This window comes from Fringilla coelebs, assembly GCF_963513975.1.
Source record: "Fringilla coelebs genome assembly, chromosome: 27".
Lineage (NCBI taxonomy): Eukaryota > Metazoa > Chordata > Aves > Passeriformes > Fringillidae > Fringilla > Fringilla coelebs.
This window is the reverse complement of record NC_140053.1, coordinates 2,411,125-2,435,664: the sequence shown is the minus strand read 5'-3', so window position 1 is coordinate 2,435,664 and position 24,540 is coordinate 2,411,125. Positions and strand designations below refer to the sequence as shown.

The window sequence follows — 24,540 nt, the reverse complement described above, 5'->3', positions numbered from 1 at the left end:
CAGGTGGGACTGGATGGCTTTAAGGTCCCTTCAAGCCAAACCATTCCATCCTTCCATGCTCCAACTTTATTGAGCCAGATAATGTTGCTCCTCTTTGACAGATGGAGAAATGGACTCAGGAGGGGATATTGGCAAGAAATTCCTCTCTGTGAGGGTGGTGTGGGCCCAGAACAGATTTCCCAGAGCAGCTGTGGCTGCCCCTTCCCTGGGAGTGCCCAAGGCCAGGTTGGATGTGGCTCGGAGCAACCTGGGCTAGTGGAAGGTGTCCCTGCCCATGGCAGGGGGTGGGAATGGCCCTGGAGCCTTAAGGTGCCTTCCAACCTGAGCCATTCCGTGTCTCCTGGGTACATTGCTGTGCTTGTTTGACAGCAGAAGCCATCCATGTGAAGATTCCAGGACTCAAGTGCAAGTTTTTACCTGAATACTTCACTTTTATTAGTCTCTCTTAGAATACTGTACAAAGGAGTAATAAAAATATTCACACTTTATTTTAGAAAGTTCTCTACATGAGACTCCTGTATCCACAGCAAAAAGAAGGCTATGGGAAAAAAAAAACCCTAAAACTTTGTACAGAACATTCCTTTAAAAACCCTCCCAACTAATTCAGCTGATTTAACTGATCCAAGGAGGGTATGGACACACCAACACTCACATGCTTAAAAGATATTCTAGGCAATGATAAAGCAACATAAGTCACAAGAAGGAATATTAATGTGTTAACCCACTGCTGTCCCCTCCTTGAGGGCCAGTACCGAGCTTCTAAAAACAACCCAAAATTGAACAGTGATTCAAACATAAAAGTACTCAAGAATAAGTAGCCCTCCATTTATTTTAATTTTATAGGCTTTTTCCTGCAAAGGTTTGGACTGTTTGCCAGCCTGGTAGCTCTGTGAAAGGACTCCCAGGTCAGGATTCCTGATTCAGGAGCATCAGGCTGGGAGGACTTGCTGGTTTTCTGAGTGTCCTGGAGCAGGGGCTGCTGTGCCCCATGGAAACGTGCGTGGTGCTGACAGTGGCTGAGGGGGCTTTGCCAAGTACAAGATGGGACAGGCTGCTGCCAGTTCCTGAGAAGCCTTCCAGCCTTTCAAATTTTTTTCTCTTTCATTGCAGACCTAAACAGAAAAGCTTAAAATAACTTACCAGGAGGTTTTTTTCCATCACAGGAGATTTGATCTCTCCAGGTAGGAACTTGTCCTGATCATGATACAGGACCAGTGTGAGAGGAAATCTGTCAAGTGTGATGTGATCAGAATCCCATTTAAAATCAGTAACAATCAGTTATCTCCTCCCTGCAGCACCGTATCTGTTCATGTTTCATTTCTCCTCCCACAATGTGGTTTCACCCCTGATCTGTCCCCTGCCAGGACATGTCTGACCACCCTTCAGCCAGCTCATGCTGTCCTTTCACTTCAGACTCAGGTACACCCAAAAATGGTGGTTTAATTATATTTGACTTCCTGCTTTTTATTTTTGATTGATCCTGACACCTAGCCTTAAGTTGGGATCTTAAGGAAGATGCCACCCGATGTGTAATTGTTCAAATACTTATTAATTATATATAGATACTCAACTCACCACAACAGAACATGAAATCTTTCTTCAACTTGCTTCTTTCCATATTAGTCATGTTTCCATTTTTGTTTCTCTTGACTGGATTAACTGAGTCCAAATTAATGTCAGTTATTCCATGGAAAAATGCCACACCTGTGTTGTGAAAAGTGTCATGTCGTGAGTCTGCCATTGGCTGTTTTGATCATTTGTGTGAAGGAGAGAAATAAAAAAATATTTACTTTTGTTGCTAGGCAGTCTTAATTACAAGTTTGGGGCTTTATGCTTTAGAACCTGCTTGTTTGAGAAGTTTATAATCCCATTCTGAGTCCCAGCTGATCTTTAATTTAAGGAAACAGGGTCAGATAGTATCAGTGACCACACAAGTGTTCAAACCCACAGCTGTGTTATTGCTGTATCTCATATAAAAAAAACCTGATCCTTTCAATTGATAATTATTCTAAATTCACAAATCTATGATGTGCATATGCTTAGAAATACCCAGCATATGTCTGTCTGCGAGGAGTCATGTTTGAAAGCATCTAGAGGCTGTTTCTGTTGCAAAATGATGGTTTTCCCCATGTTTTCTATCACAATAATTAGTTTTCTTTCATTTCCCCTGGAGATGGAAGTGGTGTCTGGGCAGACACTCAGGTCTGTGCAGCACCACAATCAACATTTCAAGTTCAGCCTCAGGCACCCTGCCAGGACCTGCCCCTCCTGCAGGAATACTGCTCATGTCTGTGTCATTTCCCAGCTGATTGATGAAATATCTCTATTTTTATCACAATTATCATTGTCTAGTAGCTTAAAGAGCCGATTAGGGTAGAGAGTACCTCAGCTAAAGCAGCAGCTCTTCTATCCTAGGTTTGAAGGTTTAAACTGCCCATCAAGGAAATTGCACATCTGTCAATACCCTGGGGTCTCCAGCCAGATTCTCTTCTCCTTCTACCTGCTTGAAAACTTCCTTTTCACTTGGATTTCCACTTTCCAAACACATTAGGGAATGATTCTCCCTGTATTCCAGCAGCCCTTTCAGGTACACTCCATATTTTCCCTTCCCTGTAGCAGTCCCAAAGGAAGTCTGAGAGAGAAGTGAAGCAACTTGGCTAAAATTATGCATGGAGTAGTAACAGATCTAAAAATTCCTCCTTCCATGTCCTATGCTCAGACCGTCCAAAACCTCAGCATTCTCCCCCATGGCCTCTAAAGCTGGATCTGCTACTGCAAGGACAAAAAATGCAGATTTAAAAGATTTATACCATTGTCAAAAAAGGTGAGACAATATAAGCACTAAGACAACAAAAATATAGGTTTTCATGGGGTTATAGGGGAAGAGTGAGGGAAAACCCATTCCATCTGGGACACAACCCAAAGGGAAATCAGGTCATTCTGATTTTCAGTAAAACAGTAAAAGCTGTCTCAGCCAGGAAACCTAAGCCTGCTTTATTTAGGTGGTAATTTTAGAGGAAAAAGGCTTGATTTTGTTCCTCTGTGACAGGATCTACTATCAGTGACAAAACAACTCCTTTGCTGGTCAATTCATCTGCTGCTGGTGCTGCTGCTCACACAGCCCTTGGGCATGGAGCTGAAGGACAGATTTCCAGGTAAGCCAGAAATCCAACCCTCGAGTCCACGGAGAACTGGCAAATCCCAGTCACAAGCAGTTAAACAACCAAGGAGCTGAAGTGAGGAGAAAAATTCCAAGTCAAGGATGGCTGCCTGCTTGATTAGAACAATCAGCCCTCCTCCTGTACCTGCCCACTGTCTGCCTCTCCCACACCTGTCCCTGTCCATGTTCCAAGGAGCTCCATGGCATTTGGTGTCAGCCATTAAATCACCTCAGCCCTTGATCCAAATGCCCACTGAGCCCCTGTGCACATAAAAACAGCAGTTTGGGGTGGGGAAGAGGGGTGACCTGGGCAGATTTGGGTATAAACTGAAAGTAACAAGCATGATTTTGGATCTATCCACCTTTTCCCTGGACCACACGGATGGTGATGTAGGAAATCAAAAGCTTTGTCAAACTCCAGGTCACTTCTTCCTGTGCTGTTTTTAGGAAAAGAACTTCCCTTCTCAGTGGTGTCAATGATTGCAAAATAAAAATCTGTTGTTCACTTCCCCCTCCCACTTCCCACCTAAAACTGGAAATCAGACCCCAAAACAATCCAGTCCTGGGAAAGTCTGGCTGTATCCCTTTGGATTTCCCTCACGTTCTGCTCAAAGCACCCACCTTCAGGAAGGGAAATGTATTTAAAGTGCATTTACCACAGCAATAGTACCAGCACTAAAAGCTTTTCCCCTCATCCCTATCCTCGTCATTCCATGTCTGGAATAGATGAGACTCTTCCCAGAATTCATCCTTGTTGTACCTCAAAGTCTCAGTGGTTTTGCATCTATTGATGACCCTGGGAGAAGAGAAATCCGCTGTCGCATGTCCTGCTCCGCACTAAACTCTACTCTGGAGCTGGTTTGGATTTATTGGGCACGAGGATCCAGCATGCGGAATGTGTCTGTTGGGATCTGCCTTTAAACAGCCAAACCACATCCCAGTCTGTGTGGGGGAAGGAAATGGGGCTGGGGAGAAGAATCCCCCCTCGGCCCCACTCCTCCGCCATCCGCTCCGGCCACGCCGCTCAGTACTTGTTGATGCCAAAGATCCTCACTCCGTGGAACTGAGGCAGTTTGGGGATCAGGACGCTCATGAGGGAGATGGTGTTGATGATGAAGTGTACCCGGTCGTACTTGGTGTAAAAGCTGGTTAGAAAATACCTGCAGAGAGAGGGTAAGAACAGAGCTGTGGCATTCCATGTGTTTGTCTCCCAGGACAGAACACTGATGGGTGCTGGGACACGAGGTGGCTCAACCAGCCCAGAATACTCACAGGACGATGGGCATGATGGTGAGGAACTTGCGGGACGCGGTGAACTGGACTCCATAATCCATCTGCTCCCAGTGCGTGAGCAGCCGGGCCTTGCCCTGGTCCGGGGTCTCGAAGGGGGTTCCCTTCACGGTGTGCAGGAAGATGTACATGCTCTGCAGGACACACAGCGTGAGGCACACGGGGCCCTGCACCCCACAAACCCCAGATCCAGGGCAGCCGAGCCGGGCGCTTGCACCCCCGCGCCGTTCCACTAGAGGGATGTGGCGCTGCTGGAAAACCCGGAGCGGCCAGGGAAGCAGGGAAAGGAGAGTTGGGAAAGGCCGGGCCAGCTCGGCTGCTCCACGTCAGAACTCCTGGGTGTGAGCCAAGGAGGCGGTGGCAAGATTACAGCCCTGGGATCTCTGCGATCGGGAGATTAGCGCCTGCCTGCTGCCTGAAGGCTCCCCGAAAATGTCTGGGAGAAGGTCTGTCACCCCCTGATTACCAGGGAACACAAGTCACAGACAAACATTCCGGCTACACCACAGCTCCCAACTACAGCCAGTCCTGGCCTTTAAATTCCTTTTTGTCCCCAGAAGCTAAAGCTGCCAGGGAAGATGGGTGAGAAGCCAGCAGCTCGTGAGCTGAGTGCTGAGCAGTTCCAGTTTGGGGCTTTGTGGTTGTTTTTATCTCCTGAGCAGCTCCAGCTTGAGGGTTTGTGGAGGTTTTTATCTCCTGAGAAGCTCCAGTTTGGGCGTTTGTGGAGGTTTTTATCCCCCACTAGTAATAACTTATCATGAGGGTCCTCAATCCCTGTAATTTTTATCTCTGGAATATTCCCAGGCTGAGGTATTACTTAAAATAAAAGATAGACAATCAGCTGCTCCATCAGCTGAAGTTTTTTGTCCCCTGTGCCCAAGGGGACCTATGTAAGGACTTGATCTTCAGAGAGAAGAATCAGTTCCTCGACTAATCTTTTACTTTAGGCAGAACAAAATCTGCGGTTAATCTTGTTTTTTCTTAACTCTCATGAGGCCAATTCAGGTTTTACAACCCCAGTGATGGGGTCTGTCACAGACAGATTCCTTTGGGAAGGGGACACAATGAAGGACTTGCCCTACAGGGAATGAATCCATGTCCCCTCTGAGCAGCCTCACCAGGTGTTGCTGCCTCACCTGTACCTGGGCTGGATTTAAATCCATGACCCAGAGGCACCAGTACAGGCTGAGGGCCGGAGGTTGAGCAACTCACCCGGCATCTTTGGAAACACAAAGGAATTGCTTCAACAGGAATCTCAGCAGATTGCTCAGAGGAACAGCTGTGCCAAGGTTCCCCGTGCCGCTCCCTTACCAGGTTGTGGATGATGTTGGTGAGGGTCCAGACCACGGGGACGCTGAAGAAGGGGATGCTGAGGAGCACGACGTGCAGCAGCCCGATGCCCAGCACGTAGGACAGCCAGATGCCGCGGCTGTTCATCACCCGCGTGTTGGGGTTCACCTCGCTGTGCGCCGTTCCCACGTTCATCCTGCCTCTCCTGGCTGGCAGGAGCCCCTGGAACAGAAACACTGAGGTCAGAGCCCGGATCCAAACTGCTCAGTGGGGCCGAGCACAGGCTGCTTGTCAAGCAAACCCAAAATCTGCTGTTTGCTATAAAAATCCCCAGTCAGTTCCCTCCTCTGCCCCTCGTTATTGCCATTCTTAGAGCTGACGTCGCTGACTCCGGGAGGGGTTGAGATTTGGGAATTATGTGTGGGAAGCTTGTCTGTGACAGAAGCTTCTTGTGATTTGAGATGTTTTCCTGGAGCTGAGGTGTTGAGGTTCAATCCCACGATTGCCTGACAAAACTCAAAGCAATACTTTTAAGCACTTTTAAATCCTCATCACAGTGTTAATCATGGAAACACACAGCACAGGAAGCTTCCTGTGTGTTTATGGAGTCAGCATGCCTTAAACTTGGGAAGGGAACAGAGCATTTACAGAGGAAAGGCTCTGTATCAACAGATCTCCTAACTAATTTAACTAAATCAACACAGTTCTGCACGGCTTGGGAGGTTTGCTGGTCTCCTATCTGGCTCATGCGTTTTGCCTTCATATTTAAGACTTACAGAGGGGAAAAAAAGAGGAACAAAAAAAATTGCCCCCAGGGAAGGAATGAGATTCTTCTTGAGGAACCTAAAAAGGAAGAGATAACAGCACCAAGTGCCTTGGGAGGATGTTTCAGGAGGAAGAGCTGGGGAGGAGTTAGCCCTTCCCCTACCTGGAAAGAACAACTGCCATGTAGGAGGAGCACAAAGATGGGTTTCTGGACAATGCCAGGAGAGAGAGGAAGGAAAAGAGTATCACCCTCTCAGAGCAAGTCCTTGGAGTGGTTCTTCTGAGACAGTGAAGGTATCAAGTGGCTTTCTGGACTGACACAGTGCCAGTGGCAGCAGGAGAGCTCTGGCTCACTGGTATCCAGGGATTACAGAAAACAGCCCAAATGAAACCCACTGTAAAGCTGAATGTCTTCACACCAACATCAGGGAAATGTAAAATTATCTTTGTGTCCCACAGAAGAGGAGTTTGATGAGATGATCCAGTTCATCCTCCTTGGCTGCAGCACCCCACAGTGAGGGCTGTTTCCTGATGTCTGGCCTTGTGGCTTTGCTGTTGCTTCCCACAGCTGGAAGCCGTGTTGCTGTTCCCTCCAGCTCTCCGGAGGCGAGCCTGAGCCAGATCCAACATCACACTCTCCTCACTGCCAGCTGTTCCCAGCTCCCCATGGAGTGCTGGGCCTGCCTTGTCTCAGGAGCTGGCACCATCCCCATTCCTGCCCAGGGCTGGGACTCACAGCCAGCCTCTACTCCACAGCTCTTGGAATGCTCCAAGTAACTCCCAAACCTCTTCTGTGCACACAGGCAGCTGCAGATCCTCACCTCACTCTGTCAGGGGGCTCATACCTGGAGAAGGATTCTGTTTCCAGGAAAATGGCTGCAGGTCTGTGGGCTGCTCACTCCCTTGTTGCTCACCTCCCAGGTCACCAACTTATGGATATTCCAGAGAAAAGCCCAAAGTTTGATTTGGAAACAGGAGTGAGAGCCAGAGTTCAGCACTTCCCCCTAGCAGAGGGAGCAGCTCTGTCCTAAACCTGCTGCAATTCCCAAGGGCTCTCAGAAGGAAAACTGGGGGTTGGGGTGAAGCATAAATGAGTCAAAAAAGAGTCAGATTGTTACAGCAACAAAAAGAAAAACACCCTATGGAATGTGTAAACAGGAGTGCTGAGTGCCAGACATGGGAAATAGATCTCCTGGATTTTGGGTGAACACTGTCCAGTCCTGGGAAGAGCTGGAGAAAATAAGCAGAGGTGTAGGAAAAACATGACCTGCAAGGACAGCTGGAAGGAAACGGGTTTGTTTAGTCTGGAGGATGCTGGAGACAGGCATGAGAAACAGTTGGATGCTCCACAGAGAGTTGTGGGATTCCAGCTGTGCAGCAGGAGGAACCACATGGCTGTGTCTTGGAGCAACAGAGGGGTGCAGGAGGAGGGACTGAGAAGGGCCTGCCCACAGAAAGGGATCTGTGCTGTCACTACAGACCTTAAAATCAACAGTTAAAAACCTTCTCTCCAGGAGTCTTTCCTGGTTCTGTTATCCAAGGGCTGTGGCGGCTTCCTGCAGCCAGAGGTGCACATGGCTGGTGCTGTGGAATTTCCAACCATGAGTGTAACTTCGAAAAACTAAGGAGCAGCTTGGATTTGGTCTCCTCTGCAAAAACAGCAGTTGCAGACCCACAACTGGGTGGCAAAGGGCCCAACTTAGAAGCTGTATGTGAAGCAATTCTCCTTCCCTTGCCTCAGTTTCCCTTCCTTGTGAAATTAAGGATTAGAGGGGTGGGATGCTGGAACGTACAAGAGGTTAATTCATTCTTGCAGGACATACAGACACACCAAGCACTCACTGCTGCAATGAAGGTGACTCCACATCTCCAACTCTGTCCTTCCCCACCTTAAATATTTCACCAGCTCTGCCCTGGGCTCTGCAGCCCTTGGCCCAGATCTCCCAAATTTTGGATTGCACAAGCCTGGCTGAGGGCACACGAGCTCCCAGGGCTCTGTCCCTACCCCCATCCTAAACCCCATGTTTGCTTTCTAATTCCACACCAGGATTTGTTCACCTGCAGGACAACAAGACACAGCCCACCATGGGAAGGACTCCAGCCCCCCTTCCCAGAGCAGCTGCTGCCAGGCTCTGCTTTCCCACTTTTTTTTTTGGAACAGAAAAGCCTGAATGTTGCACCAGGCTGAGGGTGAAGGTCAGGGCTGTGCTGACATTGGACAGTGGCCATCCAAGGAGGGGAAAAGTCGGAGCTGTGGCCAGTGGCAAAGGGCACAACGAGGCAGTGGAGCTGAGCCCTCCCTCTGCCTCATCCTGCCTGTCCTGCTCCATGTCCAGGGGCAGCTCCTTCCTCACCTTTGTCCCCAGAGGAGTGTGACCACCATCTGTTCCTGTTCCCTTGCTTAATGCTTAGACTCGATGATCTTAAAGGCCTTTTCCATCCTAAATCAATGATCCTGTGATTTGGCAGTGCTGTCACCCCTCCCCAGGGATTTCAGGATCATGCTCCGATCCTGGCACCCTGCTGCAGGATCTTCAATGGCCTGGTGAGGGAAGGAGGGCTCCGGTGCTTATCTTGATCTTGAGTGTTCCCAGACTGCAGGTGACGATGATCCCACCGGATCACAGATCCCAATCTCTAGCAGCAACAGCTGCCACCTCCCAAACAAATCCTTTAAACCCTTCTGTGCCGCTGGCAACGGATGAACCAGAGCACGGAGGACATGGGGGACGCTGCTGAACTGGGCAGGGCTGGGTGAGAGGTGAGACTGGGAACACAGCGTTCCGTGTCCCTCCAGCCCGGGGCCGTGTTGGACATGTCAGAGCCCCAGCGTTGCCCGGTTCCTCCTCGGGGGACCCGGGGCTGCCAGAGCCCCGGAGGGAACACGGGGAACACGGGGACGAGGACACGAGTGAGCTGCCCCGGCTGAGGGCGGGGATCCTGCCCCCTCGGCCTTTCCTGCTGGATTTAACGGGAGATCTTGGACAACAAGAGAAGGCCGAAGTTGGGCTCCTCCGGGCTCACGTGGGGTCCCAGACCCCACTTTCTTCCCCGTTTTCCTGGGACGGGACGGTGCCCCGGGAGGCCGGGGCAGGACCCGCTCCCGGCCGGGCTCTGCACAGCGCGACCCCACCACGGGGACCCGCACTACCTAACCGGGACCCCCCGCTCCCACCGCGCCGCTTCCAGCTCCATCCCAGCTCCATCCCAGCACCCGCTTCTCTCTTTTGGGGTGTTTTCCTTACGGGCCGGGCCCATGCCAGGCACCTTCCCCCGGCCCCGCCGCGGGGCTCTGCCGCCGCCGCCCCCGGGGAGGGCAGAGCCCCCCGGTCCCGCCCGACGCCCCCGGCCCGCACTCACCGCTCCCGCCCGCTCCGGCCCGGCTCAGCTCGGCGGGGCCGGCGCTCGCTGCGCCGCGCTCCCGGTGCTCTCCCGGTGCGCTCCCGGCGGCCCCTCGGCCCGCCCCGCCGCGGCACGCCGGGAGCTGTAGTCCGGCAGCAGCGGGAGAGGCGGGGCCGTCATGGGAACCGGCGGGAACGGCTCTGGGAAGGGCATCGGCGGATGCACCGAGCCCCGCTCCGCTCACAGGGACCCCAGACCCGGCTGGATGCCGCCAACCTGCCCGGGGAGAGTGGGCTGCCCCTCTGCCGTTTCTTCCAGGGGAAATCCGAGGGTGGGGGAGCACTGGGGCAGCTTCCAGCAGGAGCTGTGGCTGCCCCATCCCTGGAGGTGCGCGAGGCCAGCTTGGACGGGGCTTGGAGCGATCTGGGGTACTGGAATGTGTCCCTGCCCATGGCATGGGGTGCGACTGGGTGGTTTTTAAAGTCCCTTCCCACCCAATCTACTCTGATTCTGTGATAGCATGAAAATCCCAGCGGCAGCATTGTGCAGACAGCCCGGGCAGAGCGGCAGCGCTGCAGGACACCCAGCCAAGGTCGGGGCTGGGAGCGAGCGCAGGATTCCAGCGCTGGAGCGCGGGGGAGACCATCTGGCTCCGCTTTTGTTTGCACAACCATCAAAGCTCATCGCGTGGGGCTGGCACGGCCCACGGGTGCCGCAGCCATCTGTGCAGGGCTCTGTGAGTGCCTGCTGCCGGCTCTTCCAGCAACAGAGGGGCAGCACCGGCCCCGTTTTGGGCTGCAAACCCCCTGCCTGGAGCCCCTGGCAGTGTGCGGGGCCCGAGCGAGGTGCTCCCGGCTGCCCGCGGCTCTGCCGGTGCCACTCTCAGCCCCCCGAGCTGGCACAGACACTTTGCACGGCACAGCCCACGCTGGGTTTTGGTGCTGGCCCAGGTGGAGTCACAGGTCGAGGTTCCCTGAGTGCCTCTGTGCCTCCACGCTGAGCTGTGTGCCCTGATCCTGTCAGCATCCATCCTGCTTCGGCTCCAGCCGCACATCCTGACAGGGCACGGCGAGAGCACGGAGACCCCGCGGGCTGCCAGGGCTGCCAGGGTGTCACATGCTGGCACCGTGCTGCTGGCAGGGCACGGGGTCACTTGCCGCAGCCAGAGCTCAGCAATGTCAGCCTCCAGAGGGCTTTGGGCACGGAGAGACGCGCCTGTGGGGTAAAGGAGATGAAAGGCCACTGATTGCCACCCGGTAGAACCGCGTTGTCCCCGCCCGGCTCCTCTGCGGTGCCCTGTTGGCAGGGCGCGGTGCGGGGATGCCGGTGCGGAGGCGGGGGATCCCACGGGATGCGGTCCTGCTTTGCAGGAGATCCACGCACGCACAGCAGGCTCTATTTTTATCCTGCTCCTGCCTGACTGAGCAGCTCTCTGCGCGGTGACATCTAATTTAGCAGCTTCCCCGCACCCCGCTGGCTCCGCACGTGAGGGGGAAGCACAATGCAGCAGCTATTTTTAAACGCCCATAAATATTCATCGCTCTCCGTGATGCAGCAGCCGCCGCTGCCGGTGGAGTGCGGGGGGGACCCGACCCGTTCCCTGGGCTCCCCACACCGCGTTCACCCGCCCAGGGAACACCGGCACCGGGGGCGGGGAGTTCCCTGGGGGGACCCGGCCCCATCCGCTCACCGGCAGCTGCACCCGCGTTCCCCCCGTGCTCAGGGAGCCGTTCCCGTGTGGATTCCTAGGCCTCGTTCGCTCCCGGCCCCTGCCGGTGCCGGGCCGTGCTCAGCTCCCGCTCTGCCTGCTGCCGGTCCCGCTGCCCGGTCGATGCCGGTTATATTTAGCTCCGTGGTGGCAGCGGGAAGTCAGTGCCAGCTATTTTTAGCCATCCTGCGGTGGGAAGGGTCCGTGTGGGTCGTGCTGCACTGCAGGTTTTGTGCTGGCGGGTGCCGTGGGGGACCCCCGTGGGGTGCAGCTCTGGGGCTGCTCCCGCTGCCGGCATCACCCATCTCTCCCAGCTCAGTCCCCCCACACACCTGCCTGTCACCCTGGCCCCTTGGCCCCGTCCCGCGGCGTGGGGCTGTGTCACTGGAGCCGCCACATCCCAACACGCCCATCCCTGCTCCTGCTGCGTGCAGAGATCCCGGCGGCGCTGGGAATGGTGCTGGGCAGCACGGGGCTGTTCCGCTCCCCAGCCGAACGGGGAGATGCCAGAGAAGCGCTCAAGAGCACCAACTGTGGCTGCCTGCTGCTGCCTGCGGTGTCCCGGGACAACTCTGCCCGGTGAGCCTGGCATCGGGTCGGAGTCGGACTTGGCTACGGGCATGGAAACATCAAAAAGACCTCTAAGATCATCGACTCCAACCAACAACAAAGCATTGTCACCTTCACCACTAAATCATGTCCCCAGGTACACATCCACAGGTTTTTTGAACACTTCCAGACCCAGCAATGGCCTGGCCCCGGGGCAGCGCAGGGCTCGGGGGAGAGCGGGGGTCTCTGGGGAGGATCTGTCCGCGGCCGGGTCTGGCTGCCGTCAGGTTCCCTTTTCCTAATTGAAGCGAGATCCAGGCCAGGCGCCTCCTAAACGTTTTATCCCCCCGCAGCAGCGGGAGAACGTCAGTGCCCGGGGCCGGGCTCCCCTGCCGCGGAGATCCGGGACCGGGGCAGCGGGAGCCGCGTCCCTCCCCGCGGCCCCGGGGGCCGGTAACGGCGGCCGCTCTCCATGGTCCTGAGCCAGACTCGCCGGTGCCCCGGGGCGGCGGGATCCCGAGCCGCAGCCCAGCCCGGCGGCCCCCGGCGCGGAAAGCTGGGGGCTGAGCTGGGGACCCACTCCGGTTCCCCTGGATTTCGCCCCTCCCGGTGCCACCGCTGCGGGTCGGGTTTCCCCGAGTAAGCGATGCCGGTGCGGGGCGGGGGGGGGGACCGTGACCCGGCCGGAGTGGGAGTAGGGGGGTCCTGCTCCCCCAGAAGAGCTGGGGAGGGGATGAGGGGATTCTTGGGGGGTTACGGGGGCAGGACCGGGGGGCACCGAGGGCCCGGGGGCCGGGCGGGTTCCCACCGGAGTTCGGCGGGGACGCGGGGGGACGGAGGCCATGGAGTGTCCCGGGACGCCCCGGCCCCAGCTGCCCCCGGCTCGGGGGTCTCGACAGCTCCTCACTGGGTCTCTCCGGTGTCTTCCCGCGCTTCCCTGTCTGAGGACCCGGGGCAGCGCTTCTCCCGTGGGGCGAGGAGCTGGCAAGGCTTCGGGCGTGGGGCCGAGGGTGCTCGGCGCTGCACGGCCCCCCCGGCGGGGCGGGTCGGGGGCGGGGAGCCCCGGGGAGGCCCGGGCGGAGGATCCCGCCCACCGGCCCCGCCGCCGCCGCCGGCTCCGGGGCCGCCGCGCTGCGCGGGGCGCGGCCGCTCCGGCCCGGGGCGCGGGGCCGCTCCGCCGCCGGGGGCTGCACAGGCAGGTGAGTCCGCAACGGGACCTCCGGTGGGGCGGGAGGCGGGGAGGGGAGGGCCGGCAGCGCCGCGCAGAGCGGAGCTTCCCCCGGGGAAGCACTGGGGCTTCCCTCGCCTGCGACGCCCCCGGTGCCAAGCGGGGCTGGGGAGATCCCCGGGCATCCCCGGGCTCACGGAGAATCCTGGCGTCCGGATTACCCCCGGCTCCTCAACAGCATCTCCTGGCGCTGGCGGCGACCCCCGGGGTCGGGCTGGGGATCCCCACGCCCTGCTGCGGGCTGGGAAACCCGCGGAGGGGCAAGGGCTGGCTGGCAGTCGTCGCTGCCGTTTCTGGTCCGCGTCCCACCCGCAGGGGTGTCCCGGTTCCGTGGACGAAGCAGCCCCCTCCCGGGACGCCGGGTCCCGGCTCATGCCAGTGGTTTCCCGGGCAGAGGGAAGAGGGTACCAAAGGGTTGTGTTTATCCCGGGTTACCTCTGGAAGACCTGGGGGCTGGTGCAGCGTGGGCTCCGGGATCCCGGTGCCCTTGGTGTGCCCTGAGCTCTGGTTCCCTCTCAGGACCCTCCTGGATTCCGGGGCTCCAGCAGTGCAGGCTGAGCTCTGCACAGGTGTGACCTTGGGGTGTGTCGGTGTGGCAGGGCTGTGACAGTGCCCAGCACTCGGGTGCTCTCCTGCCTGTGCTTGGGGACCACCCTCGCGTGGCCGCCTCTGCACCACACCGAGGAGCCCCGGTCAGCACCCCGAAGCGGGTTTGCCGGTGTTGGGGTGCTCCGGGGAGCAGAGGGACCAGAGGCAGCTTTGCTGGTGGCATAGCTCGGGGCTCCCGCAGCAGCTCTGAACTCTGCCCGACCGGCTGACACAGGTGCCTGTTAGCGCCAGTGGCTTCGATTTTGGGAGGGTGGGAAAGCGCCTGGATCCTGCCCCCAGAGCTGCTCTGCCACGGCCGGCACAGGGACAGGCTGCGACCCCTGGCCGTGGTGGGAGCCAGGGCTGGGAGAGCCGGGCAGCGCTCGGAGCGCTCAGACACGGCCCTTATCTGCTGCCACCACCCTGGGAACTCGTTACACGCTCAGCTCCAGTGAATTTCCTTTTTCTGTTTTTGTTTCTTTCCTGCTGACGCTTTTCCCCTCCGGAATCAGGGGCTGGATGGGGCCCATGGTTACAGGGTGGTGTGAGCAGCCCGACCCCACAGTGGGTTGGCAGCGGGCAGAGCACAGCAGCACCCAGCACCCACCTGTGCCGGTCCCCTCGGAAGGAGAAAACCCGCCGCGCGTCCGCGTGTGCCCCGGGAGCTCCCGGAGAGTGGAGCCGGGAGCAGGAACCTGCTGAGCCGCTGCCTGCACATGTTTTCCGTGCCATTCCCCGGGGGCCGCCTGCAGCGGCCGCTCGCCCGGAGCCGGGGCTCGCTCTGGTGCGTCCTCCGGCCGCCGCAGGATGCATCGGCCTCCTGCGAGCAGCGATCGCGGCGCCGTGACCTTGGCAGGGCGGGAGCTCACCCCGCCTCTGGCTCAGCCCGAGCGCCTCCGGTTGTTACAACCCAGCTGCCGGCGCAGGAGACGTGCCCAGCCCCTGGGGCCTGATCCTGCCACGCAGGGGCCTAGAGCGAGGTGATGGCCGGGCATGGGGGAAAGTGTGAGCCATGACAGCTGTCCTGGTCCCCATCCCTGTCCCTGCTTCATGGCTAGGGTCAATGTGGTGCTCACAGCCAGCTCAGTGACAGTTCTGCCCCTGTCTCAGCCTGACACTGTCCCCTTGTTGTCCCTGTCTCAGATGTGCCAAGTCCAGCTGAAGCACTGTGGGTGTGAGGAAGGCAGTGCAGCACCATGACTGCGGCACAGGGGGTTCTCCTCCGCCCCATCACCATGGGACTGCTCCTGCAGAGCCTCTTCCTCTTCCTCCTCCTCCTGGGCTCCTGCCTCCACAAAGCTGCTGCCTTCCCCAAGGGCTGTTACCCCTCAGAAGAGGAGGGGCTGAAGACCTTTCGCTGCAGCAACGCTCAGCTGACCGAGGTCCCCAGGGACATCCCCAATGACACCAACAAGCTCTACCTGGACTTCAACCAAATCCCCTTCCTGCCTCGCGATGCCTTCCGGGACCTGCCGCTCCTGCTGGAGCTGGATCTGTCCCACAATGCCATCACCAGAATTGAAACTGGGGCTTTCCAGGGCCTGGCAGAGCACCTGCACTCCCTGGACTTGTCTTCCAACAGGCTGGTGTCGGTCAGCAAAGACGCCTTTAGCAGCCTGAAAGCCAAGGTGAACCTGTCCAACAACCCGTGGCTGTGTGACTGTCGGCTGCAGGAGCTGATCCGTGCTGTGGAGCTGGCGGCCGACTCCTCGGGGGGCATCGTGTGCGACTCCTCCACGCAGGAGGAGCACGTGGGCAAAGCTTTCCTGCAGGTCATTGCCGACACAGACTTCTGCAACGTGTACAAGAAGACCACGGACATCGCCATGCTGGTCACCATGTTCGGCTGGTTCGCCATGGTGATTTCCTACCTGGTTTATTACGTGAGGCAGAACCAGGAGGACGCCCGGCGGCACCTGGAGTATCTCAAGTCACTGCCCAGCAAACAGCGGCGATCGGAGGAGTCGTCCACCATCAGCACTGTGGTGTGAGCACGGCATCCTGCAGGACATGGGGACGTGTGGAGATGGGGACCAGCCACTCCAGGAGCTGTCACCAGCCACTGGCATCGCACAGAGATACTCCTGGATTTGTTCTGTTCTCCTGGAAGCAGCAGCCACGGCTGATGAGTCCCTGGCTCTGGTGGCTGAGGTCAGGGATGGATATGAGCACGGAGGATCTGCAGCATCCTCCCAAGTTATGGAGGACTGGAACAACCCGGAGCATCCCCTGGCATGTGGCCATTGCTCTGACTGACTTGGACATTTGGACTTCATCTAAAACTTTTTATATTTCCTTTGCAGAGATCCCTTGGGGCATTATGGAATCGGTGTTTTCATCTCTCCCCGGCTCCCCCTTGGCTGCCCAAGGGATGGTACGGCAGCCCAGGGCAGCCTGGGCCTGGATCCCTGCTGGGAGGGCAGTGGGGAGGAGCAGTACGGGTGCAAGGCCAGTGCCCTGCCACGTCACTGGCCCTGGAGGGTCACAGGCTGCGGCCGCAGCCAACGGGACCAAGAGGTGGGGCAGGGGGTGGGGACACACCGGTTGGTGCCGTCCCATCTTCCGTTTCATTTCCCTGCCCCTTTCCCGGTGTTCAGGCCAGGTGGGGCAAGGGGTATCGGTGTCCCCACTTAGACATGGGCAAACCCAGGGCCTTTCCTCTTGGAGTGTGGGGAACGAGAACCAAACAGGGAATGAGCTCCCTTGGGGGCTGCCAAGGGATGTGGGTGCTGATGGAGGGGCAGCTGGGGGTCCTGGCAGTGGGTCCAGCCCTGCTGGGATGTTGGGGGAGTGGGGTTCCCCTCGGTGCTCTCGGGCACCACATGGGAGGGTGTTGGCAGCACCCTTGGTCATCTGCTCGTGTCACTGCCAGAGGGGAGCTCCCACCTCACAAGCTGCTGACCAGTCACTGTGATGGGAAGCAGGATAGAGGGAGCTGCCATGGCTCCTCTGTCCTCTCCCCACCCCTGCACTGCTGTCAGGAGTCTGAATCTCCCCTAAAATATCCCAAAGTCCCTTCTTGACATTTCCAGTATTGGGCTGCAGGTCCCTGGTGGCAGTGGTGGAGGTGATGCTGAGCACAGGGCTGGCACAGGCAGGGGTCAGTGCCCACTTTTGGGCCTGCAGGATCCAAGTGGCAACTCAGAGCAAAACCAGAACAGCCCCAGACTCTTCCACCTGCCTGTCTGGCCTGTGGCACATCTGGTTTTGCTGGTTTTGGCCTTTTTTAAAACCAACCAATGCTAAATTGCCTTAACTCACCAAGAGCACCAACCAAAGCTGCTAGAACCTCCTCTGTACCGGGCCAGAGCTGCCTTGTTGCCAGGCCCAGCCTCAGCCCCTGGTGTGGGCAGCTCCAGCTGTACCCTCGTGTCCCGGTGCTGGTGGGAGCCGTGGGACTGAGCCGGCCAGGAGCAGGGCCCACCCTTCCACAAGTGCCTGATTCCAGCAGAGAGCAGGAGCTCTGCAACGCACAAACACCTCAGCCCCAGCTCCCATCCGGGCATCCCCGCAGCCCCACGGCAGCTCCTTCCCTCTCTACAACCGGCTGAAGAGAAAAGGGGCGGGGGGGGACCCGACTCAACCCCCCCAGGCTGCTCCCCCCAGGCCACCGCTTGTGCCGGGACCTCCTGACCCATCTGTGTTTGGGTTAAGGGACATTTTAGTTCTTACTTTATACGACAATAAAGTTGGCTTTTACTTTGGAGCCGGTGGCCGGCGTGTGCAGGTGTGTGTGTCTGTGGGTCACCGGGCCCTGGTGACGTTGTGGCTGCAAAGGAAGGACGGAGGTGCCCGCGACAACCGATGGCTTTGTGGGCAGGCGCTTGCAGAAACAGGACACCCGTCCCTCCGGTAACCCTGCCCCAGCCTTCAATAATGAACACCCGCGGCCCGGCTCAGGTCGCTGGCACCGTGCCGGTCCCCGCAACACCCAGGACACCGTGGAGTGGTGTCCCAGGGCTCTGCTCCGCTGCTGCCCTCCCGTCCCCACCCGAGCAGCCCCCGGCATCGCGTGGTACCCGGGCAGGATCCTGACGGCCGGGAGGGACAAGCCCTTCCAACACCACGGTCCCACCGATCCCCACAAGAGGCCTCTCCGCTCACAGCCCCGTCCGGGTTTGCCGACGCCTCTCCCCGCGTGATCCGTGCTGGAGTCTTGTGCCATGGAAGGTGAAAGCCGGGCCCTAACGCAGAGTGACAGTTCCCGCTCGTGGGACATTAACCTTGTTTGTCACTCGGCTGTCTCCAGACGCAGACCCCGGGCTCTGCAGCAGATGGCTGCCGTCCCCTCTCCGGTCACTCCCCGGGGATCCTCCTCCCGCGGCTCCCGGAGCAGCTGGGGAGAGCTGGGGGACACGAAGGACACGTGTCCCCAGCTGCCACCCTGTCCGTGGGGCCGTGGCTCCCTGGAGTCCTGCAGGTGTCCCCTCTCACGGGGCTGGATGATGCTGAGTCCCCCGGGGTCAGCCCTGCTCTGGATCCTGTCTCTGGAATTGCTTGGATAGAAACCATCAGGCTCATTACAGCCCACACTGATGAGCACGGGGGAAAGGAAATGGATTCCAGGGGTTTGTCTGGATGTGGAACAGCCACTGGCCTGTGTGGGTGTGCAGGGGGATAAAATACACAAGAAGTCTAACAAAAATCTGCAGTAAGATGTGGGAAGGTCACTTGGTGTGGGATGGAATTGTGCTGGATTTAGGCTGTCAGTACTGTCAGATATTTAATCAGGTGTGACAGGGAGTGGGGAAGAACAGAAAAATTACTTTCTGAGGATATTTCCTGGGGGTGCTGTGGCCAACCTGGGGTGTTGGGAGCAGGGGGACACAGTTTGCCAGATGGCTTCAATCTCGAGGAGGGATTTTTCTCACCCCACTCTTTCCAGTTGCAAGGTGCTGTGGGGCCAGACCCTGCTGAGAGCGGGAGCTGGCGCTCGGCACGGTGGGCACGAGGGGCTCAGCGTTAAAGGCAGCACTTCTCCTTCAGCAAGGAATTAGAATCATCCCTTTTAATACCCCTCTCTGGGTAATTCGTTTCCTGATGTAGATTTATCCACAGGGATCAGCAGCAGGAGAATTAACAGCGTGACCTCCTTCTGTGCGTTCCAGCACGCCGGTAAATCTCCGTTATTAACTTCCAAGGAGCTCTGCCCGCCCGGTCATTAACCGGCCTGCTCTCCTCTCCAGGATGGAGGAAAACGTGTCACTGGGGCAAGATTGGTGACCTGAATCCTCTTGGCAGGGATGACTCTTTGCCTGCCTGGCCCTGGAATCCCTTAGGATCACAGGGATGGAGGAGTGTTCCTAGGAAACCCCCAGGATATGCCAGGGAACACCCTGCCAGTGGGTCCATGCTCCCAGCCGCAGAGCTAAAGGCAGGGGGGGGTTTGGCAGAAAGTTTTGGGGGAAGTTTTGGGAGAAGCCTTGTTTTCCCCTGCCTACAAGTGGAGCGTGTTCCCAGACTGCATCCTGAACTTTGAACTGATTAGATTTCCAAGAGGGAAGGAAGGATGTCTAATTGTTTAATTTCCACAATTAGAAAAATATTTATCAATAATTAGGAGTGATGGCAGCAATTACACTGGGATTAAAGCCAGGCTACACTTCATCACCCGCCTTTCACTCAGGGACCTTATTTATTTCTTTCACCCCCAAAAAAATCCATGTACAGCTGCATTGCTGCCAAAAATGAATCATCCTTGTTCACTGCCTGCACAGGACTCATTAATCCAATGATGCCAGTGGTTCTAGGAAGGATGCTGGGCATATCGTGTGGTCACTGGGCTTGGGCAGGAGAAAATTTAATTTCAGTGGGTAGGAAAATGAAGCAGAGCTAAAAATCACAATAGCACTTCCTGTGCCTGTGGTTGAGAGCTCAGCGGTTCAGCCAGCCACACACTCCCCTCCAGACTCCCTGGTGATTTTCCCTCTCATCACTCGTCCAAGGCAGGCATGGCTGAGTCCAGGGTTCATTTTCCACCAGCTGTTCTTTTAGGATGAAGTTGTACCAATTAATAAAATTGTGTGACCCTCAAAGTTTTCACTCTCAGAGGGAAATGTTGTATTTCCAGGTATTTTTCCTGTCTTAAAAGACCCAGGACCATCAGCATCCATGGTCTGGGACTCAGCTTCATTCTCCAGTGGAAGCGCCAGGGATCTGTGTCTGTGGCACTTTCAGTGTCACCTGAGCACCCTTGGAACATCCTCGACTCTTGGTCAAGCTTTGTTTTCAAGCATCTTTCCACCAAAATGGCTCCTGGTTGTGTCCTTGGAGGAATTCCTGGATTAGCCAGGAGTTCTTGGATTAGCCAGGTGTGATGAGTACCTGGGATGTGCCAATCCCAGGGCACCTGCTTTGCCTGCTTCCCACAGCCCCTCTCCTTATCACCTGTGAGCAGGGACCATGAGTTGTGTCCTCTGCAGCTCTGTGGCTCATTCAACTCCTCTTGGCTTAAATTTAGAGCAACATCTTGATTGTGGGTTAATGAAGATGCTGCAGGGAGTTACAAGACAACTTTCCCACCGGAGCCAAAGTGTCACTGTCACCCGATGGATGAGTCCCATCACTGCTTGCAGCTCTGCAGTGAATGTTTGAACACGTGTTCCTTAAGTGTTTCTCAAGTGGGTTGTTCCAGGCAGCTCTGATGGGAAAACAATGGGCTGCAGCTTCCAGCTGGCAGATTATTCCTGTTATTTTTGCCATTTGTGGATGTTTCAAAGCTCTCGTGTGCTGTCAGTACGTGCTGAGATCCAGGAGGTCTGTGTGGAGAAGAGGACAGGAAGTTTGAAATTCTAAATTTATTTTTTGTGACAACTCCTCAGTGTTGTCAAGGTGTTGTGCTGGTCCTTGACACAGAGTGAGGTTGGAGCTGTGGGACCAGGGCAGGTTGAAGTGGGGGTTCAAAGGGCTGAGACTTCCAGGTGTGATGGAGTTGCCCCACGTCACCAACAGCATCAGGCACAGCACAGCTTTCCATGATTCCTCCTGTAAAACCAGAGCCAAGCAGAAGAGGAGGATTTGGGAGAGTTTAAAGCAGTGAGGGAAGATCTTGCAGAGCTGTTGCAGCTGTGGGAGGTAGAGAAGGATGGGAACAGTTGAGGTGAGAGCTGATACAGGGATTTGTACATTCTGAGGTGTGACAGGGAAGAGAGAGGTGTGAGGGATGGTGTCAGCCATGAAATGCTCAACTGCTGCCCCAGGCACCCAGCTCCAGCCGGATGCAGAGGACTTTCACACAGGAAAGGTCAGAGAGAAGCCACTTCCTGTCAGGTTTTTATGAGTCTCCGCAGAATTGCTGACATAAACTCCTTTGCAATGTGATACTTAAATATTTGAACTATTTTTCTGCTTTTAGAATTATAGAATTCCAAGATGGTTTGGGTTGGAAGGAATATTAAAACCCATCAGCCGCACCCCCTGTCAGGGCAGGGACATTTTCCACTATCCCAGGTTGCTCCAAGCTCTGTCCAGCCTGGCCTTGGACACTTCCAGGGATCCAGGGGCAGCCACTGCTCCTCTGGGCAACCTGTGCCAGGGCCCCACCACCCCCAGAGGGAAAGATTTCCTCTGTGTATCCAACTTAAATTTTCCCACTCAGTTTGAGACCCACTGAAGAAGTGAAGGTGCTGTAAGAGCTTTCAGGAGGAAGTTCCTTTATGACTCTCCATGGCACTTAGTAGGTACTTACAGCTTTTTTCCCCTCATAATTGATGCATGTGGCATTTCCTCCTGCTGAAATAGGCCAAGAGAAGCAGGCAGCACCGCTGAGCCTGGCTGCTTCATCTGTCTCAGCCTGAGCTGTGCACAGTGTCCAGTTGGCAGCCAGGATAATCAGCCCAAGGGCAGTGGAAATGCTCATTACAGCACACTTTATTCCTTAGTATTTAATAAGTAATGACTCTGAAAAGCTCGGAGCAGGGTCTGTGCCCATGCTGTCTCCTGCTGTGTTCCTGTCACTATGGATAAGTTAAACTGGGTTGAATTGGGTCGATTTTTGGATGAATACTCACCAAGGAATTTCAAGATGTTGTAAGGAGTTGGGGTGGTTGAATGGGAGATGCTTCTTTTGCTTGATTTAGTTTTGCTTTGTGAAAGAAAGGAGGGAAAGCTGGGCACTGCTTTCAAGAAACAGAGTTCTCTGATGTCCCTCAATAAAGTTAATCTGGAAGGTAGGAACTCCCACAGGGAGCAGCTTAGAAAGAAGCTCTGAAAGCCTGTGTTCCAGGAGCTGTGCCACGGGAGGCTCAGCTGGGACTGGGGAACAGTTGGAGTTATGCATGAAGTTCTTGAGAGTGCTCAAATAATCTTTACTCACTCTGTGAGCAGGGTGATGGATCACTGCAGATCCAGCAGCTAACCTTCCAAAGCAGCTTGGGGTGAGGTTTCTCTGGGAAGAAAACGTTCCCATTAGCTCAGTGCTTTGGCAATTTGTATCATCCGGTGAACTCGTCAGGAATTCACAGCTGGTGTAAGAGGATCGGCTGTTCCTGCAGCACCTGGGGCCAGCCGGGCCCTGCACGAAGCTTTGGTGCAGCAGGAGGAGGTGGAAGAGGCTCTGCAGATTCTCTGCTTCCCTCTGGAATATTCCATCTTTATTCTGGGGATAAGGAGAGAACCATAATCTGGGTTCTTAATCCTCCTGAATGCTGGGCTGTGTAATCTGTTACTCACACTCTCTTTTGTCTTGGAGACCTGATTTTCCTTTCTCCTCATGTTCAGGCTGGAACATTTCAGAAACAGTGAAAGAAATGTAGGGGAAAAAAAAAAGCAGGGGGGAACGTAATGTTTTTAAATCTCAAAGATCAAATACTTCTGTTAATATCTGCTAGAAATTCCTCACAGAGATTTTGGCATATGCCAGTCTGGCACATAACTCCACCACAGCCACCTGCTATCCTGCCTGGAATTGTTTGCAGCTCCTTTGTGTTCTCTGAGCAGCACAAAGCTGTGGCGTGTCTGGTGTCACCACCAAGTAACAGACTCTGCACTAAGCCACGTGACAAACTTCCTTTTTTTCCCATTTAATTAGTTTTCCTTGCATGAACACTGTGTTTTAAGCAGTGCTTTTTCCAGTTAAGGGGTCCCTGAACACCGGAAAACCTAGGGGTGTATGAATGAGGATGTTTTGTTCCAAAGAGAACGGAGGATTCCAGGATTGGCAGCTAAAATGAAAAGAACACCACAACACCAAGAATTCTTTCACAGCTGCTCTTTGGCTTTCCAGTCTCTGCCAGTTTAATGGCAGGATTTTGCTCCATACATTCTGGCTTCAGGCCTTGCACAGGTCTGACACGTCACCTCATTGTTGGGACTGTAAGTTCCAGGATCACAAACCACTGTGAAGAGAACAGAATCGGGGTTCCAGCCACTTTCCCCCCATCTCAGGGGGGCCATCAGACATCCCTGTGAGCCTTCCCAGTGCCCTGTGAGAGCTCCTACCCTTCTAGAGCTCCCTCAGCCTCTGGCTAAATCCCCCCCAACTCTACATCCTGCAGCAGGTGCTGCAAAAGAACTTGAAAAATCAGCAGAGAATTTTCTAGCAGGACTTCCATGAGGGGAATTGGTTTTTATAGGTTTTGGATCCTGAGGATTGTCACTCACCAGTGACACCTGGAAGGAAAAAAACCCACTGCACTACTTCTACTTTGCTTGAAAATGCAACTACACCTGTGAATGCACTGACACGCTCCACTGGCTCATTTCCTATCATTACTTTAAAGCCATAATGTGAATATCCTCCCAAAGGATGAACAGAAATATCCCTGCTTTTGACCCCAATATTTCCCTAATCCTCCCTAGAGCTCTGTGCTCAGCTCTAATCAGCTATATTTAAATCAATGAGCTATATTTAAATGGATGTATTTTATATTTACCACAGCAGCTGGCACAGTTCTGGTGGGTGTGGTGGTTTCTCCCAAAACCTGGCCGACAGCTGTCGATGGGAGTCATGGAGAAGCTGTTGTCTACGTACTGTATTGTAGGAACAGCCGGAAACTCATACTTCAAAACATGCCTCAGCTGATGGAAAAACTTCCCAATTTGCTCTGCTGCCTGAAATTCAGAAGTATTGGGAGAAAAAAAAGCATAGTTGGTTGATTTTTGTTGATTTAAAAATAACAGGAAATATTTTCTAGTCCTGATTTCCACACACTGACTTGTCACCTTTATTGGGAGTGTTTCTTGGCTTCAAGGGGGCTGGATTCAGACCTAGGATGTGAGATGATCTCAGGATTTAATATTTAGAAGGCAGAGAGAACAGATTTTAGAAATTTGTTACAGTAGACTTACTTTAAATTGCATTCCATTGACCAAACCATAAATAAAAAATTTCATTTAGAGGACTGGGAGCTCAATATAAATTATAATGTTTATCCTTCTTTATTATTAGAAGCAAATACAAAGCAAGTAATGAGCCTGATGTTTTAACTGGTTTTTTTAAAGCTATTTGTATCAATTTGACTTCTAAACCCATTTTTCTTCCTGAATGGAATTATTTTAAACCCATGAATCGTCACTTACAATATTAATCCCACAAAATCTGGGTAAAGATGGATTACTACCAGTCATATCTGCGGGAGCTAAGGCAGAGGTGGGTGATAAAGAGGCAGAGAAGACACGAGG

At 55.0% G+C, this 24,540-nt stretch overlaps 2 protein-coding genes across 2 annotated transcripts; one reads left to right on the top strand and one right to left on the bottom strand.

The window, feature by feature from the left end:
• Window positions 1-443: 443 nt before the first annotated feature.
• Window positions 444-9,966, bottom strand: ORMDL3 (ORMDL sphingolipid biosynthesis regulator 3). Its single transcript, XM_084222294.1, has 4 exons — window positions 9,866-9,966; window positions 5,762-5,962; window positions 4,433-4,584; window positions 444-4,320 (listed from the first exon to the last, which is right to left on the bottom strand). Exons 2-4 carry the CDS (start codon window positions 5,933-5,935, stop codon window positions 4,185-4,187), a joined length of 462 nt encoding a protein of 153 aa, XP_084078420.1. The 5' UTR covers window positions 5,936-5,962; window positions 9,866-9,966; the 3' UTR covers window positions 444-4,184.
• A 3,248-nt stretch (window positions 9,967-13,214) lies between these two features.
• On the top strand, window positions 13,215-17,591 carry LRRC3C (leucine rich repeat containing 3C). The gene is made up of 2 exons (XM_084222031.1): window positions 13,215-13,303; window positions 15,064-17,591. The coding sequence occupies exon 2, from the start codon at window positions 15,117-15,119 to the stop codon at window positions 15,909-15,911; it is 795 nt and encodes a 264-aa protein (XP_084078157.1). The 5' UTR covers window positions 13,215-13,303; window positions 15,064-15,116; the 3' UTR covers window positions 15,912-17,591.
• The last annotated feature ends 6,949 nt before the right edge of the window (window positions 17,592-24,540 follow it).